The 17,374-nt window shown below is 44.1% G+C and overlaps 1 protein-coding gene across 17 annotated transcripts in view; it reads right to left on the bottom strand.

Annotated features, from left to right (window-relative positions):
* STXBP4 (syntaxin binding protein 4) overlaps window positions 1–17,374 on the bottom strand; it is a 188,885-nt gene that overhangs the window by 98,846 nt on the left and 72,665 nt on the right. For all 17 annotated transcript variants that reach the window (XR_014788150.1, XR_014788151.1, XM_084837212.1 and 14 more), the window contains one exon: window positions 12,510–12,575. Coding sequence is in view for 15 of the 17 variants with exons in the window: in XM_084837212.1 (XP_084693338.1) it covers window positions 12,510–12,575 (66 nt within the window). In the remaining 2 variants the exon portion in view is untranslated. The remainder of the gene's footprint in view (window positions 1–12,509; window positions 12,576–17,374) is intronic.

Here is a 17,374-nt window from a genome sequence, read left to right as displayed (position 1 = left end):
GTTCCATTGTCATATTGCTCTAACAGTCAGGAATTCAGCCGGAATCCAGCTTCCTGTCACTTTAGCCCATTCTTCCGTGTCCTGCATTCTGGGACGATTGAGAAGAGACGCTGGCCTTCCTCTCTGTGACAACTTTTCAAGTACTTGACGAGCGCTATCCTATCTCCCCATAGTCTTCTCTTCTCAAGGCTAAACATGCCCAATTCTCTCAGTCTCTCCTCATAGGGCTTTGTTTCCAGTCCCCTGATCATCCTCATTGCCCTCCTCTGAACCCTCTCCAGTTTGTCTGCATCCTCCTTAAAGTGTGGTGCCCAGAAATGGACACAGTACTCCAGATGAGGCCTAACCAGTGCTGAGTAGAGGGGAACTAGTACTTCCCGGGATTTGGAAGTTATACTTCTATTAATGCAGCCCAAAAGAGCATTTGCCTTTTTTGCAGCCACATCACATTGTTGGCTCTGATTCAGCTTGTGATCTACAACAATTCCAAGATCCTTCTCGCTTGTAGTATTGTTGATCCAAATATCCCGCATCCTGTAACTGTGCATTTGGTTTCCTTTTCCTAGGTGCAGAACTTGGCATTTATCCCTATTAAATTTCATTCTGTTGTTTTCTGCCCAGAGCTCCAGTCCATCAAGATCACTTTGAATTTTGTTTCTGTCTTCCAAGGTTTTAGCTACCCCACCCAATTTTGTGTCATCTGCAGATTTGATAAGCATTCCCTGCACCTCCTCCTCCAAGTCATTAATAAAAATGTTGAAGAGCACTGGGCCCAGGACTGAGCCCTGTGGTACCTCACTCATTACTTTTCCCCAGTTTGAGAAGATCCCATTGATAAGCACTCTTTGAGTCCGATTCTGTAGCCAACTCTGGATCCACCGGATCGTTGTTTCATCTAGCCCACTTTGAGCTAGTTTGCTCATCAGGATATCGTGGGGCACTTTGTTGAAAGCTTTGCTGAAGTTGAGATATATTATGTCCACAACATTCCCACAGTCCACAAGGGAGGTTGCCTGATCAAAAAATGAGATCAGATTCGTCTGACAGGATTTGTTCTTGACAAATCCATGTTGGCTTCGAGTAATCACGGCATTGTTTTCAAGGTGCTTACATACTGATCGCTTTATAATCTGCTCCAGAATTTCCCCATATTACTACTGACTGGTCTGTAGTTTCCAGATTCCTCCTTTTTGCCCTTTTTGAAGATAGGGACAACATTAACTCCCCTCCAGTCATCTGGCACTTCTCCCGTCCTCCATGATTTCTCAAAGAGAATAGACAGTGGTTCTGAGAGTTCTTCTGCCAGTTCCTTTATTACTCTAGGATGCAGTTCATCAGGCCCTGGAGATTTGAACTCATTCAAAGTGATTAGGTGTTCCTTGACCATATGTCTATTGATCTCAAGCTGCAATCCTGCCCCTTCAGCCTGTACTTCGCCTTTGCTGGGGGGGGGGGGGTCATAGACCCTCTTTTGGGAGAAGACTGAGCCGAAGTAGGAATTGAGCACCTCTGCCTTTTCTTTGTCATCTGTTATCATTTTGCCATCCTTATTTAATAGCTGAACCACCATTTCTTTCCTCTGCCTTTCACTATGCACGTAACTGAAGAAAGCCTTTTTGTTGCTTTTAGCATCCCTCGCTAACTTCAGCTCGCTCTCAGCTTTAGCCTTCCTGACACCATCCCTGCAATTCTGTGCTACCTGCCTGTACTCTTCCTTTGTTGCTTGGATTTCCTTCCACTTCCTATATGTGTGCTTTTTTGTTTTCAGGTCATCTCTAAGCTTTTTGTGACGCCATATTGGCTTCTTCTGTTGACTTCCACCTTTTTTTCTCGTTGGAATTGTTTGGAATTGTGCCTTGAGAATTTCCTTTTTTTAAAACTCCCACCCATCTTGGACTCATTTTCTCATTAGAGTTGCTTGGCATGGGACCTTCCTTATCATTGTTCTGAATTTATTAAAATTGGCATTCCTAAAATCCAAGGTACGTGTTTGGCTACACTCGGCTTTTGCTTCTTTTAGAACCAAGAACTCAAGTATAACATGGTTGCTTTTCCCCAGAGTTCCCGTAACTGCTACTTTATCCACTAAGTCATCTCTGTTGGTTAGGATCAAGTCAAGGATAGCTGATCCTCTAGTTCCTTCCTCCACTTTCTGTAGGAGGAAGTTATCAGCCATACAAATCAGGAATTTCTTATACGGGCCATGTTTTGCAGAATTTGTCTCCCAACAAATATTGGGGAAATTGAAGTCCCCCATACTACTACATCTTGCTTCCTTGAAACATTGGCAATTTGCTTTTCAAAAGCATCATCCTTGTCTTCTCCTTGATTGGGTGGCTGGTAGTAGACTCTGACCACCATGTTCCTTTTATTCTTTGTTCCATTTATTTTAACCCAGATGTTCTCAATGGGGCTACCAAGCTCATCCTCCTGTATTTCTGTGCAGAGATATGTATTTTTAACATATAGTGCAACTCCACCTCCTTTTCTGTTCTTTCTGAACGAGTTATATCCTTCAATTACTGTATTCCAGTCATGGGAGTCATCCAACCAAGTTTCAGTTACACCTATCAAGTCGTAATTTCCCTCCTGTATTAAGAGTTCAAGTTTGATCTGTTTGTTTCCCATTCTCTGGGCATTAGTATATAGACATCGAAGACCATGTGCTTTATAGTCTGGCTTTCTTCCTACATGTTTTTGAAGACTATTATTGGGCACTATTAGAGCTGTTGTTGTGTCTGTTGTGGTGCATGAGCTTTCGTCCATTGTTACCCGCAACTTTACATCTCCCTCCCCGGTAGGATTCAGTTTAAAGTTGCTTTAGTTTTTGTATGTACCATTTCTGTGGAGTTAAAATTGAGAGCGATTCAACCAAAAAAAATGATATTTTACATATATTTGACACTACAGGGGCTTTGTTAAGAAGAAATTGGCTAGCTCTGCCAGTTTCTGGTGATGTAATGAGGTCAATGGCAGAGGATGAGATGGCTATATAGCATCACCGATGCAATGAATATGAACCTCAGCACACTCCGGGAGAGAGCGGAGGACAGGAGGGCCTGGTGTGCTGTGGTCCATGGGGTCACGAAGAGTCGGACACGACTGAACGACTGAACAACAACAACAACGAGGACAATGCCTCATTGAGGCATATGATGTGGGCATCTCCTGCATTGAGCAGGGGGTTGGACTCGATGGCCTTGTAGGCCCCTTCCAACCCTACTATTCTATGATTCTATGATTCTATGTCCTGTAGCGGTTTCCTTTTGGTTGGAAATCATTGCTCATATAAATGTTGTTTTTGAAAAATCTGTGATGAAAGTGGTTGTCCAGGCACTTTTAAATTACATCCCTGTGATGTGGGGATTAACAGATGGACAGCAAAAGTGGATACTGAGTGCCCTTACAGTTGCAAAGAGATTTATACTTCACGCTTAAGGATAAACACCCACCACCTATCACTCAATGGACTGAAATTCTCACTGCTCTTGCTACATTTGAATGTATCTCCTACAGCTGTCAATCCTGCATGGATGCTTATTTAGATATATGGACTGCTTATATTAATGTATATATTTGAAATGGCAGTGTTAAATCCTTTCCTTCCCTCTTTTCTTTTCTTTTCTTCCCTCCCCTCCCCTTTTTGTTTCTGCTACTGTTGTTGTGTTTGCAAATAAAAAATAAAAAGGGGTTTTTCCCTATGTGGAGACACCAGAGATTGAATTTGGGGCTTAGGTCCTTGCCTTGCCACAGTTGAAGGTCTGCAGAAGCCCATTTTTAAATGGACACATTTATCCTTTGCTGTGGGAGACTCGGGAGTTTCAACGTGCCCCAATCTTCAGGAAGAGGTTGGACTGAACCAGGTCAAGCTATCTTTGAAAACTTAGTCTATTTCTGGAGGTCTTTCTTCACGATGTAGCCTCCACCCTATACCCTCTTTTCTATGGTACGTGTGTATGCTCAGATTTGGGCTAACTTTGAACTGCATTTGGTCAGAGCCCCAGCCATTTTTGCAGCCTGCCTTGTTGTTCCATTGGCATAGATTGTAGCTACGACTCCTGTGTTGTTTGTTCCCTCCTGATTAACCTGCATCTTTGAAGTACCTAAATTAATACATGGCAGTAAAAACGTCAAAGGAACAAACAAGGAGAGAAGCAAGTTAGTGACATGCACAAAGTGCGATCAATTGGGATGGGTGGACTTTTAGCTTTAGACACCCTCCTTCCCCCATTCCATCTTGTTATTGCGACCATGCATCAGGACAATGCATAGTGTGGAGAAAGTGGATAGGGAGACTTTTTTCTCCCTTTCTCATAATACTAGAACCCAGGGTCGTCCCATGAAGCTGATTGGTGGGAGATTCAGGACAGATAAAAGGAAGGACTTCTTCACACAGCGCAGAGTTAAAACTATGGAATTCACTACCACAAGATGTAGTGATGGCCACCAAGTTGGATGGCTTTAAAAGGGGACTGGGAAAATTCATGGAGGAGAAGGCTATTAATGGCTACTAGTCCCGATGGCTCTATGCTACCTCCAATATCAGAGGCAGTATGCCTATGTACACCAGTTGCTGGGGAACTGTGGCATTCATGTCCTGCTTGTGGGTTTCCCACGGGCAGCTGGTTGGCTACTGTGTGAACAGAATGCTGGACTAGATGGACCTTGGGTCTGATCCAGCATGGCTCTTATGTTCTTATGACTAGCCTAATCACACCACCTCTTAACACAAACCTCCGTAAATTCTTTTTCGTTCTTCCCACTCTCTAATGCTCACCCAAACCTTTCTTTTCCTTTCCCAAGAGTGTCAGGGACTTGGATTTACTTAATCTGCAATTCTTTGACCTGTCACACTGACAAGCCCATCCTATATTAGTACGGACAGTCAGCACATGTCCGCAGCCTATTTTAAGCTCCGGAACCCCGAGATTCAGCCTCCAAGAGAACTACGCTAATTTACTCACAATCCAATTCTCTCTGTAGGCTCTGATGGTTCTGATTAATTTGTATGCTTGTATTTGAATGACAATTGCTCTATCAAGTTACTTTCCCTGAAGCAATGTGCACATTTTAAATTCTTGCTTGCGTTTAATAAATTCCCCATTGTTTTAAGAAGCTTGTGTGTGTGTGCACGTGTGTGTATAGATTACTAAATTCTGCCTTGCCAGTGACACATAATTGCCAAAGTTAAAAAGATCCTTTTATGAATGTGTATCTTGAGAACATGTGCAAGCTTATACGTGTATTTAGAGGAGCACATTTGGTAACAATCCTGTTCCTTTATCCAGATTCTAAATGGTTTTACATCCCTGTATGAAACTGCAATACATAAAGGTTTTAGTTGATTTAATACCATTTACAGCACAACCCTATACTCAGAAGTAAATCCCACTGGGTTCAATGTGGCTTACTCCTGGGTAAGTGGGCACAGGATGGCAGCCTAAAAAGTAAAACTATTCCATGAAGACAAGAACTCTCTTTTCTCCCGTCTAAAGTGCCCCACTGCTGGTTCCCTTGAACAACTCAATAAGCATTCCTGAAAGCTCCTTCTCTGCCCTTTAGCCTCTGATTAACATTTTCAGATGGTAGCAATATATAAATCTTTCAACTTACTAAAAAGGAACAAAAGGTGATGATGGGGCAAATGTAATGGTTCAGGTTTTTTAATGCGTGCTGGCAAAGAAAGGCTTCCACTAAACACGCATGCAGTCGCATGTTTCAGGTTTCTAATAGCTCAATTATTTTCTAGAATGTTTAATATAGCAGAGATCCCACTCCTATAGTTACTGTTACCTGCATGATGGTACCTTTGAAGTTAACCAGCAAAATATTTCTGTCCTTTTCTCAAAGGCAGCCTGTGGCCGAGGCAGGTCGAGCTGTTGCCTAATTGCCGCGTTTTATGACTGACTTCAGGTCATTATAATGCTGAACTTTCAACAACAGTAATTTTTTTTTTTTTAAATTAAGCTTAGTAAAAAGTTAAAGCAACCGAGAGATGAAAGATATCTGCTATAGCGCCAAGAATGGCCTGCTAAATATTTACTTTTAACTGGATGAGGAAAATATGATTAAGCTGCTATATATTCCTACTACTGGCATACTAGTATTATTATGTACTACCACCATCACCCATCTAACTCAGAAGCAAAAGTATGCTACCTAATATATTTTAGTTATTAATTTAAAATATTTGTAGGCTGCTTTTCAGGGCAGGAGTGTTCCCAAGGCGGCTTGCAACCATAAAATTCATTATAATAATAAAAATCCTGATTCAGTAATAAAATAGCCAACATTCATAAAAACAACAACAGGACCAGTATAAAACATCTGACCTAGACGGTACTAAAAGCCTACAGTACAATTGTAACTACAACCCAGAACAGTCTGGTAAAATGTAATCAGGGGAATACTAAGATAACTAGACCGCTGTCCAGTCCAGGCACGTGGATGGTTCTCTAATACAGTGGTCTCCAAAATGGGGTGCACGCACCCTGAGGGGTGCGCAAGACGATCCATTGGGGTGCACGAGCTGCCTGATAATTGAGCAGCCTCCCGCTGCCCTGATGAGCTGCCACTCTGTGCAATGATGGCAGTGGCGGAGGCAGTAGGATTGGACTTGAGCCGAGAGGGGAGCTCCATGGCACCACTCTCTGGGCTCCAGTCCTATCCCGCCTCGGCTGAGGCCACCGAGAGCAGCTGCGCCAGTCTCTGCCAGGCACGGCAGAGGAAGCTGCGGCACCAGAGCAGCTGCCATCCCGCCAAAGGGCAGCGGGAAGGCGATTAACCCCCCCACACTCTCCTTTGGCAGAACGAAGCCGAGAAGAAAGTGCGTGCCATGACAGCTATGTCAGGCATTAAAACCAAGTATCGAAATAAACTGAACTTAGAACCAGACCTTCAAATTGCCGTGTCACAAAGTGTTAAACCATGTTTCAAAAATAATGTTTCAAAAATAATGAAAGATATTCCATCACAGTGCTCTCACTAAAAATTATGATTAATAATATTTTTTTAGTGAGAGCAAAAAAGGTTTGCTCTCACTAAATTATTATTTTTTAATATATTGTTCATTCCATCTTTACCTCATCCTTTTAAAATTTCTATTATTTTCTATTTTTGTGTATGTTTTACAATGTACATAATATATTTGTACAGTAGTATGTGTATATAATTTAAAATAAATAAATACATATATATTGGGGGTGTATGCTCAAAACATTTTTACTGATAGGGGTGCACGATTTGGACACCAACTGCTCTAATCAACATCTGGAGACATTTTACTGATAGGGGTGTGACATTTGGAGACCACTGTTCTAATCAACAACGAAGGGGAACATTCCTTAAGTAATTCGCTGTTGCAGATTGAGGAGGGCCATGTTATAGTCTATACAGATAAATGTACAGTCAGGGCCAGAAATATTGGAACAAGGATAACTGTTTTGGCAGTTGGTCTCCATACACCACCACATTGAAGGTGAAAGGAAACACACCCAGATGGGAGTGAAGTCAGGACTTTCAGCTGTAATTCAAGGGGTTTGACAAAAGTGGGGCACTAACCATTCAGGAAGGACAGCCAGTGGCATACACACACACCCATTGTTGGGGGCTCATAAGTAATGGAACGAATGGCTGACAAGCAGCTGCATGGCCAGGTGTGGCCTGTTTCCTGGGTACCCCATGACCAATCAAGCAGATAAAAGGCCTGGAGGTGGTTCTGAGTGTTACATCTGCATTTGGTAGCTGTTCACTGGAACTCCCAAGATGAGGTCCAAAGAGGTGTCCATGTGAGTGAAGGAGGCCATCATTAGGCTGAGGAAACAAAATAAACCCATCAGAGAGATAGCAAAAACATTGCGAGTGGCCAACACAACAGTTTGGAACATCCTGAAAAAGAAGGACTTAACTGGCAAGCTCAGCAACACCAAAAGGCCTGGAAGACCACGGAAGACCACTAAAGTGGATGACCGCAGAATTCTGCTCATGGTGAAGAGGAACCCTTTCACAACATCTAGCCAGGTCAAGAATGCTCTTGCGGAAGTAGGCATGTCATTGTCAACATCTACAGTCAAGAGACGGCTTTATGAATGTAAATACAGAGGCTTCACAACAAGGTGCAAACCACTGGTAACGCTCAAGAACAGAAAGGCCAGATTTGCCTTTGCCAGCAAACACCTAAAAAGGCCTGCCCAGTTCTGGAATAAGATTTTTTGGACTGATGAAACCAAGATTAACTGGTACCAGAATGATGGGAAGAGAAAAGGGTGGAGAAGGAAAGGAACAGCTCATGATCCAAAGCATACCACATCATCTGTCAAACGTGGTGGCGGCAGTGTTATGGCATGGGCATGTATGGCTGCCAATGGAGCTGGGTCACTGGTGTTTATTGATGGCCTGACTGCTGATCAAAGCAGCAGGATGAATTCTGAAGTGTACAGGGCTATACTTTCTGCTCAGATTCAGCCGAATGCTGCCAAACTGATAGGATGCCGCTTCATATTGCAGATGGATAATGACCCAATACAGCAAAAGCTACCCAAGAGTTTCTCCAGGCAAAGAAGCGGGATGTTCTTCAATGGCCAAGTCAGTCACCTGATCTCAACCCAATAGAGCATGCTTTTTACTTACTGCAGTAAAGGCCTGGCAAAGCATCTTGAGGGAGGAAACTCAGCATTTGGTCATGTCCATGGGTTCCAGACTTCAGGCAGTCATTGACTGCCAAGGATTTTCATCCAGGTATTAAAGGCGATCCTTAAGTTTGAAAAGATGTTGGCTTGTTCCATTACTTATGAGCCACCAACGATGGGTGTGTGTGTGTATGCCACTGGCTGTGCTTACTGAATGGTTAGTGCCCCACTTTTGTCACACCCCTTGAATTACAGCTGAAAGTCCTGACTTTGCTCTCATCTGGGTGTGTTTCCTTTCAACTTCAATGTGGTGGTGTACAGACGCCAACTGCCAAAACAGTTATTCTTGTTCCAATATTTCTGGCCCTGACTGTATGAACTAGAGGGTTAGAAGACTTCACACAAACACAGAAAACCTTTAGGGAGGAAGTTATGCATGCCTTCTGTTGAGCATCTTGAGTAACCATCTGAGAGCTGAATACTGCTCCTGCAATCACTTGTGAGTGCAAATCTGAAAAAAACTTAAGAATTTGAAATGGGACTGTATCAGATCGCCATTGGTCCTCTTGAATCACTGAATTTTGCACTATTATTTTATGTATTTCTGTTTTCTTTCACTACTGGATTGTGAACCAACATAATTTGTATCATTCTAGAATTTAGGGATCCATATGTATACATTTTGAATTATATTCTAATTGATATCATCAGATTCTTGTGTTGTTTGTCCACTTATTGCACCTTTGTTTCATGAAACTGTTATTCTTTGTTTGGGGCATTTTATATTGAGCCAGACCACTGGCTGGTCCAGCTAGCCCAGTGCCGTCTACACCAGGGGTGGGTAACTTCTGGCCCTCAAAGATGTCGTTGGACTGCAACTCCCATCAGCTACAGCCAGCATGAGGGACGATGGCAACTGCAGCCCAACAAGTTCCCCACACCTGCTTTACAACAAGCAGAGTCCCTTCAAAATCTTAAGAAGAGGTCTTTCCAAAGCTTCTTTCATTAGAAATGCCATGGGCTGCTTTTGTATGCAAAGTGTATTCTCTACTACAGAGCATGGCGCCCATGAGCACCAAAGTGCCTGCCGGCTCCTCTCTTGGTGCCCACTAGGGTCCTCCCCCCCCCCGCTGATTTTTATTTGATCTTTTAAGATTGCATTTTAATTACACTTTAAAAAAAAATGGAACGTGGCATACCGCAAAGTGAAGTGCCACCTTCCAGCACCATCTTTAAGGACATAAGAGCCGTGCTGGATCAGACCAAGGGTCCATCTAGTCCAGCATTCTGTTCACACAGTGGCCACCCATTTGTCGACCAGGAACCCACAAGCAGGACACGAGCGCAAGAGCACCCTCCCGCCCATGTTCCCCAGCAACTGGTGTACATAAGCATACTGCCTCTGATAACGGAAGTAGTGTATAGCCATCAGGACTAATAGCCATTGATAGCCTTCTCCTCCAGGAATTTGTCCAATCCCCTTTTAAAGCCATCCAAATTGGTGGCCATCACTACATCCTGTGGTAGCGAATTCCATAGTATAACCATGGCCTGAAGTGTGTCAAAGTCTCACATACTGAAAACGAGCGTGGGCAGAAACGCCTTGAAACTGCAGCTGTAACCTGCTGGCTCATCTTGTCATGCCTCTGTTATACCTGTTGGTGCCACCATTTTCCCTCGGCCACTTGCCTGGTCAACAAAGGGGAGCTTTGAGAGTTTTATCAATGTCCCTGTTTATATTTGATAAAATGGCACAACTCTACAGACATCTGCGGAGAACCTCTCCAGTCTTGACCAGCCAACACCTCCACCCTGTCACACACATATAAGAAGCAAGAGTGAATACACAATGGTGTGACAACCTGCATCTCCCCATATGCCCTCTTCTGTGCTGCTGTAAAAGTGCAGGAGCATTTTCCTCCCTGCGGTTAGAAGTACAGGAGCCCTGGTCACCCTAACACAGCCTTTCCTAACCAGGTGTGCATCAGATGTGTTGGACTACAGCCAATGGCCATGCTGAGAATGAGGGGAGTTGCATTCTACCACCTCTGGAGGGCATCAGGTTGAGGAAGGCTGCCCTAAAGAAAGCAAGCAGGAAGATGGCCATGCACGGATTAAAAAATATAAATGTTCATCTCAGGCAGGTTGTAGTTCAAACTGGTTCCTAGGTCTGAAAATGTTGAGGACTACTGCCATATGGAAGCTGGCAGCCCCTTTCTCTGGCCAATGAACTGGTTCTGTCAAGCCATCCATGGGAAACCGGAAACTACAGCAGCCATAGCTCATTGTAGGAGGCAACACCTAGAGAAAGCACTATGAGATATGCATGAAATACAGCAGATTTGTCCACAAGCACATTGTTAGCATCCTTTGGAAACCTGCACCCAAAAGGTTAATATCAAGCTGAGAAGAATGAAGTTGTCCTGCTTTTTGTGCCATTAACTCCAGCAGGAACCAAAAATGCAGAACGTATGGGAGGAATACATTTTAAACATAATAAAGGAAAAGACCAATGTTTGATGAATTAACTCAGATGATTAAACTTGTCTGTGGAAAGCCTTGCATGTATTTCTGCACCTCCGAACTCCAATAAACTGAACCGTTTGGTTACTCCATGCCCCTACGCCCCCTCAGTTCACACACTATTGTCGCTTAGACATGGAGCTGCCGCAGGGACATGGATCTTCATAACTGCATGCAGGCAATTCTGACAAAGAAATAAATACCCAAGGTCTCCTCATGACAGACATGGGAATTATGAGCACTAGAAACCACCATTCTGTTGCAGAAACATAGAGATGCAGATCATGAGCAGGCAGCCTCCTGCCTGTGGGTCTAATTCAGCCTGCAGGGTTGTCCAATACAGCTTGTGGAGGGTTGGACTACCTCCGTGGGACCCTCCCCCTCCCTCCCCAAGCCCCGCCCCATGAACTCAGGAGAGGAATCTCCTTGTTCCTTCCCATTCTCCCATTAGAGTGTGAGATGACATGGAAAAAGGAAGGCATCTTGTTCCTTCCCAAACTTCCTTGCATTCACCATTCACCACAGAAAAACTGGCATGAAAATGGCATGGATCACACCAGAACTTTCTAGCTAAGGATCATAGTAATCTGAAGCCCACTGCAATCTTGGACCACAGGGATAGAACTGCCAAGTCAGCCCTTTCAAATCCCACTCCTGAAGCCATCTGGATAGGCACTGGTATTCCATAAGAGTGCTCATTGTAGCTGGTTATCATGTTTGGGTATGATTCTAATTTAGGGAAGGTGTGGTGAGATCCTGGGGATCCCTTCCAGTGTTATGATTCTATGAATCAGCAAAGGATGATCAGTGTAAAATCACGATTCCATGCAAATCGTGTGTGGTTTCCTCTCATCAGAGATTTAGGGACCCTCCAACACTACAAAAAATATGTAAACACGGCAAAAGAAAAATAAGACAAACAAGAACAAAAGGAGAGCCAATGTAGCATAAAGGGCTGGATGTGGACTGGGAAGGCTCTACCTCAGTCTAATCTACCACAGTAGGTCGAACTGAGATAAACCCCATGCATACCATGTAGAAAAGTACAAACATACACCATGCATACTATGAGTTTTTGTACATGAGGCATTTATTGTGCGCTCGTCATTCCTCGCTCACAATCGTTTATGAGTTCTTTAGGCGACAGCGTGACCCTCTTTGCGGGTCAATGCAATAAAAGAACAAAAACAGAAACAAACAATATAGCTTTCAGGACCTAATTTCAGTCTTATAAGGGGGGAAACCCATCTGCCATTAATAAGTCTACAGTCAGGTACAAGATGTGAAAAAGAGGATTATCTAAAAAAAAAGTGCAAAAGAATAAGAGACGCCCCCCGCCCTGCTGGACGTTCCACATACTTGTTTGGTAGTTTGCAGCTCTTCAGCTAGTTGTTTTCTCACATGCTCTGATTCTGCCAATTCTTCCTGTTAGTGCAAAGAGAGAAAAGTTAATTAAGCAGTAACTTCTGAGGCTCTTTTTTTGCCCTTTGATCGAATGTCAATTTGATTCAAGGAAATCTGATTGGAGTTGCCACTTGTTGCTAAAGCAGTTGTCACCAAATCATTTGCATTGCCTAGAAAAGGGGTATTCCATTATACAAAGTTCATTCTGCTGTCCAAGTTGTTTTTATATAAGAATATCATCTCAGTGACCTGGATGATGATTATGATGGTTACTGTAACTACTGCTACTATTATTTTATCCACATTTCTATACCACCCCATAGCCAAAGCTCTCTGGGTGGTTTACAAAGGTTAAAAACTATAAAAATACACCATACAAAGTTTAAAAAACATTTACATAAAAACACACAAACAAACTGTACACACAGAGCCAACATATATCTAAAAACAACATTGAGCAATCAGCCATAACCATAAGACAAATCCAGGACCTCATTAAAAACCATCATATGCTGCCAAATGCCTGAGAAAAGGGAAAGGTCTTAACCTGGTGCCAAAAAGATAACAATGTTGGTTCCAGGTGGGCCTCATCAGGGAGATCATTCCATAATTGGGGGGCAACCACCAAGAAGGCCCTCTCCCGTGTCGCCACCCTCCGAGCCTCCCTAATTGGCGTGGCCAAACAACCTTGATGGTTGTGTCCTGATGTGCCAACCCAGAACTCTGGGTTGTTTAGGGTTAAACAACTCAGAGTTTTAACCCAACAACAAACCATGGATTAAAATTCTGGGTTGTTTAGTATTAAACCACCTAGAATTTTAACCCAGGGTTTGTACCAGGTTCACATGTCATGACAAGCCAGGAACGAGTGGTTCCCAGGTTGTTTCAGAAAGTGGAAGTGGGTGGGCAGGCAGGAGCCAGCATGCTCGCTCGCTCGCTCACTCACTCACTCACTCACTCACTCACTCTCACAGCCTGTGGTTTGTTAAACATGGGTTGTTTGACCATGTGAACTAGACCACTGTCACTTAGTCCTCCAGAAAGCAGACACACTTTCCCCTCCATCCGTTTACAGATTAGTGATCTTGTAGGCTGGATCTCACATTATGCTGTGGAAATCTCTTTCTTACATTTCCTTGTATTTGGTACTCTGAACGCTTTTGGCCATTATTTCTCACTGGGTTTCAGCTGTGGATTTTGGCTTGGATTCCAACGACTTTCAAAGAGTCTCCTCAAAAGAGATTGATAACTGGCAGGCTCTTCCCCACTCCCCCCTCTGCCAGCACCTATCTGTCCCAATTCAAATTTAATCAAGGTGTAGCTAAAAAAAGATATGTTCACAATTTTAAAGCTAAAGCAGCATGTTTCTGTATGTTAATGTATATTTAATGGTATTGCTATTTAATTTGCATTCTAAACAACAAAAGACTCCTACCAGTCTGCCACTTGAGGGTACCGCTTGTAAAGCACATTTGTTTCTCAGGTGTTGTCTCAAGACTGCTGACCTCATACAACATGTGATGCAGAACTCTGAAGCTCTTAGTGCTACTTATGCCAGTTTTATCGTAAAGCCTGAATTTCCATGATGCAGTAGGACTGTCCACTCTCTCCTCCCTCCAGGCCCCAAAGAAGAGACTGGAGAATAGAGTGGCCCTTGAGAATAACCCTGTTCTCACCTTACAACAATCCGTCAGTTTAAAAACCAGCAGATTGTTGTGCGTGAGTGGGCTGCTGCCTCCAGCATGCGCCCCTCTTCCCCTTTTATCCCACAACTGGCTCCTTCGTAGGTTGTGAAGCGTGATGAGCAAACCTGGATTGCTAAGTTGTTTAGGGTCCAAACGACCCAGTGATTAACCTAACAACAAACCATAGATTAATCATTGGATTCTTTAGCGCCTAAACAACCCACTGGTTGGGGTATAGACATTATCCTTCACACCCTATGAAGGAGGTGATCATGGGTTGTGTGCTAAAGCAGAATAGGGGTGTGTGCTGCAGGCAGCAAGCCCGCTCATCCATGCTTGTGCATGACAACCCAAGGGTGCAAACCAGATCAGTGTATTCAATGGGTATCGCTGTATTTATTTATTTATTTATTTATTTATTTATTAAATTTATTAATCGCCCATCTGACTGGTCACCCAGCCACTCTGGGCGATGTACAACCCACCATAAAACAATTTAAAACAATAAAATTTTACCATAAACATTTTTTTTAAAATACCCTAACCCACCCCAAATGCCTGCCTGAACAACCACGTTTTTAATGCACGACGGAAGCTCATTAAAGAGAGGGCATGACGGAGTTCCCTAGGGAGGGAGTTCCACAGAGTGGGGGCCACCACAGAAAAGGCCCTCTCCCTCGTCCCCACCAGTCTAGCTGTCCTGGCTGATGGGACAGAGAGAGGGCCATCCGAGGCTGATCTTGTTAAGCGGCCTGTCTGGTGTTGCTGGAGGCGCTCCTTAAGATAGGCTGGGCCGGAACCATATAGGGTTTTAAAGGTCAAAACCAACACCTTGAATTTGGCCCGGAAAACAACTGGTAACCAGTGCAACTCCTTCAGCACTGGAGTGATGTGATCTCGCCGACGGCTGCCTTTAATCAGGCGAGCTGCCGCATTCTGTACCAGCTGCAGCTTCCGAACCGTCTTCAAGGGTAACCCCACGTAGAGCGCATTACAGTAGTCTAAACGAGAGGAGACCAGGGCATGTACTACCGATGGGAGCAGATGGTCGGGAAGGAAGGGGCGCAGCCGCCGTATCAGATGGAGTTGATACAGCGCTGTCCGGCTCACAGCTGACACCTGAGCCTCCATGGACAGCTGGGAGTCCAAAATGACCCCCAGGCTGCGGACCTGGTCTTTCAAGGGTAGCCGTACCCCATTCAACACCAGGTCAACATCCCCCAGCCTCCTCTTGTCTCCCACCAAAAGTACCTCGGTCTTGTCAGGGTTCAGCTTCAGCTTATTCCTCCCCATCCAGCCACTCACCGTCTCCAGACATTTGGACAGGGATTCTACGGCCAACCTTGGTGAAGATTTGAATGAGAGGTAGAGCTGCGTGTCATCCGCATATTGATGACACTGCACCCCAAACCTCCTGATGATAGCCCCCAGTGGCTTCACATAGATGTTAAATAGCATCGGGGAGAGGATGGAACCTCTGGGTATTACTCCCACAGAATAAAGCTCTAGCTGTGTGGCTTTTACTCCAGCTTTAAGCATCTCTAGCTGCCATGACTGATGCTGCCATTGACAGGAGATGCAATCGAATCTAGAAGAAGGGGCATGGCTCAATGGAATAGAGCATATGCATTTTATTTATGTGCTTCATTGTTGTACACCACCTAGTGAGGGCTCCTGCCCTGGAGGACGTCCAAGGAATTTATTACTACTACTACTACTTCTACTATTATTATTATTATTAAAGCTGCTGTCAGAGTAGAAAATACTAGACTAGCTGCCATATATGAATTAATCTTACTCTCTATATGGCAGCATAATAACAACAACAACAACAACAACAATTTTATAGTATTTTCAAGCATTCAAAGTGTAATCCTTATAACAACTCAGGATGGTAAATCAATATTACTGGCCTCCCCACCTCCCCGCCAATATTGCAGATGGAGATAATGAGACTGACACTTCATGGTAGGGGCAAAATTCGAACCAGGCATTTCCTGATTTGTAGCTCATTCTCTTAGCCACTACACTAAATCAGCTCACTTTCATAAGAATGAAACTATAGATCAGAGATAGGCAACCTGGTGCCCTCCATATATTTTGGACTACAATGTCTATAAGCCCCAGCTAGCATGGCCCACGGTCAGTGATTATGAGTGTTCTAGTCTAAAACATTTGGAGGGCACCAGGTGGTCTCCCTCTGCTTTGTAGACCCCTGCCTTGTAGGCCCCTTCCAACCCTACTATTCTATGATTCTATGCTGTAGATCATCAAGATGTCTTAGTGATATAATTTTCCCTTTTCTTACAGGTAATGACTGTGAGAGAGATTGCTTAACTGCTCTGCTTGGTGGCAGTATGTGTAGGGGGTTGGATGCATTGCCCCAGCTAGAGTATCAGGGCGAAGACAGAGATTACTTTATTTCTGTTTTCCCCTTTCATTTTTACTCTAGAGTAGGCACAGGAGGCTCAATCCAGATGGGAGGAGGGGAGCTTCCAAGGTCCCAATTGGACTCCCTGCCCCTACTCTACAGCACAAATTGAAAAAAGATGCCACTCCTAAATATGGATTTAAAGTAATGTCTGTTTTGGCCCTCACTGAGGGAGTTACTAGAGAACACTGCTTTGTTGGGGGACGCAGAGAGGCTGGCAAGGCCGCACTTCCTGAGTCCATGCATAGCTAGGAAGGCTCAGCAGGAACTTGGGTCAACGGTGTGCTCAGCCTTCTCAGCCATGCTAGCCATTGTATGGCTCTGACCATCACGCCAAGTACCTGTAGGATGTATAATTGCACTACATTAAACAACCACCACAACCCAACATCTCACAGGAACAAAGTCTTCCATCATTATCCTAACACCATATGCTGTAAGGTGGGTCATCGTATTATCCCCATATTAGGGATTGGCGGCGGGGGGGGGGGGGGGGCATTAAGGCCCGAGAGAGAGTGGCTTAGCTGAAGCCACCTAGTGCTAGTACATGGTACAGGCAAGATTCAAACCAGGGACCTTCTGATTCAAGGCTCAGTCTCTTTGTCACTGCACTACACCAGTTCTTGATGCTAAGTGTGTTTGAATTCTAGGGGCCGATCTACATTCCGCCCACCATCGCAACGAAGTCAGGGTCCTGTCAGGTT

This window comes from Heloderma suspectum, chromosome 2, assembly GCF_057233095.1.
Source record: "Heloderma suspectum isolate Gila_16-S chromosome 2, 16-S_ref, whole genome shotgun sequence".
Taxonomy (NCBI): domain Eukaryota; kingdom Metazoa; phylum Chordata; class Lepidosauria; order Squamata; family Helodermatidae; genus Heloderma; species Heloderma suspectum.
This window is presented reverse-complemented; position numbering and strand designations above follow the sequence as displayed.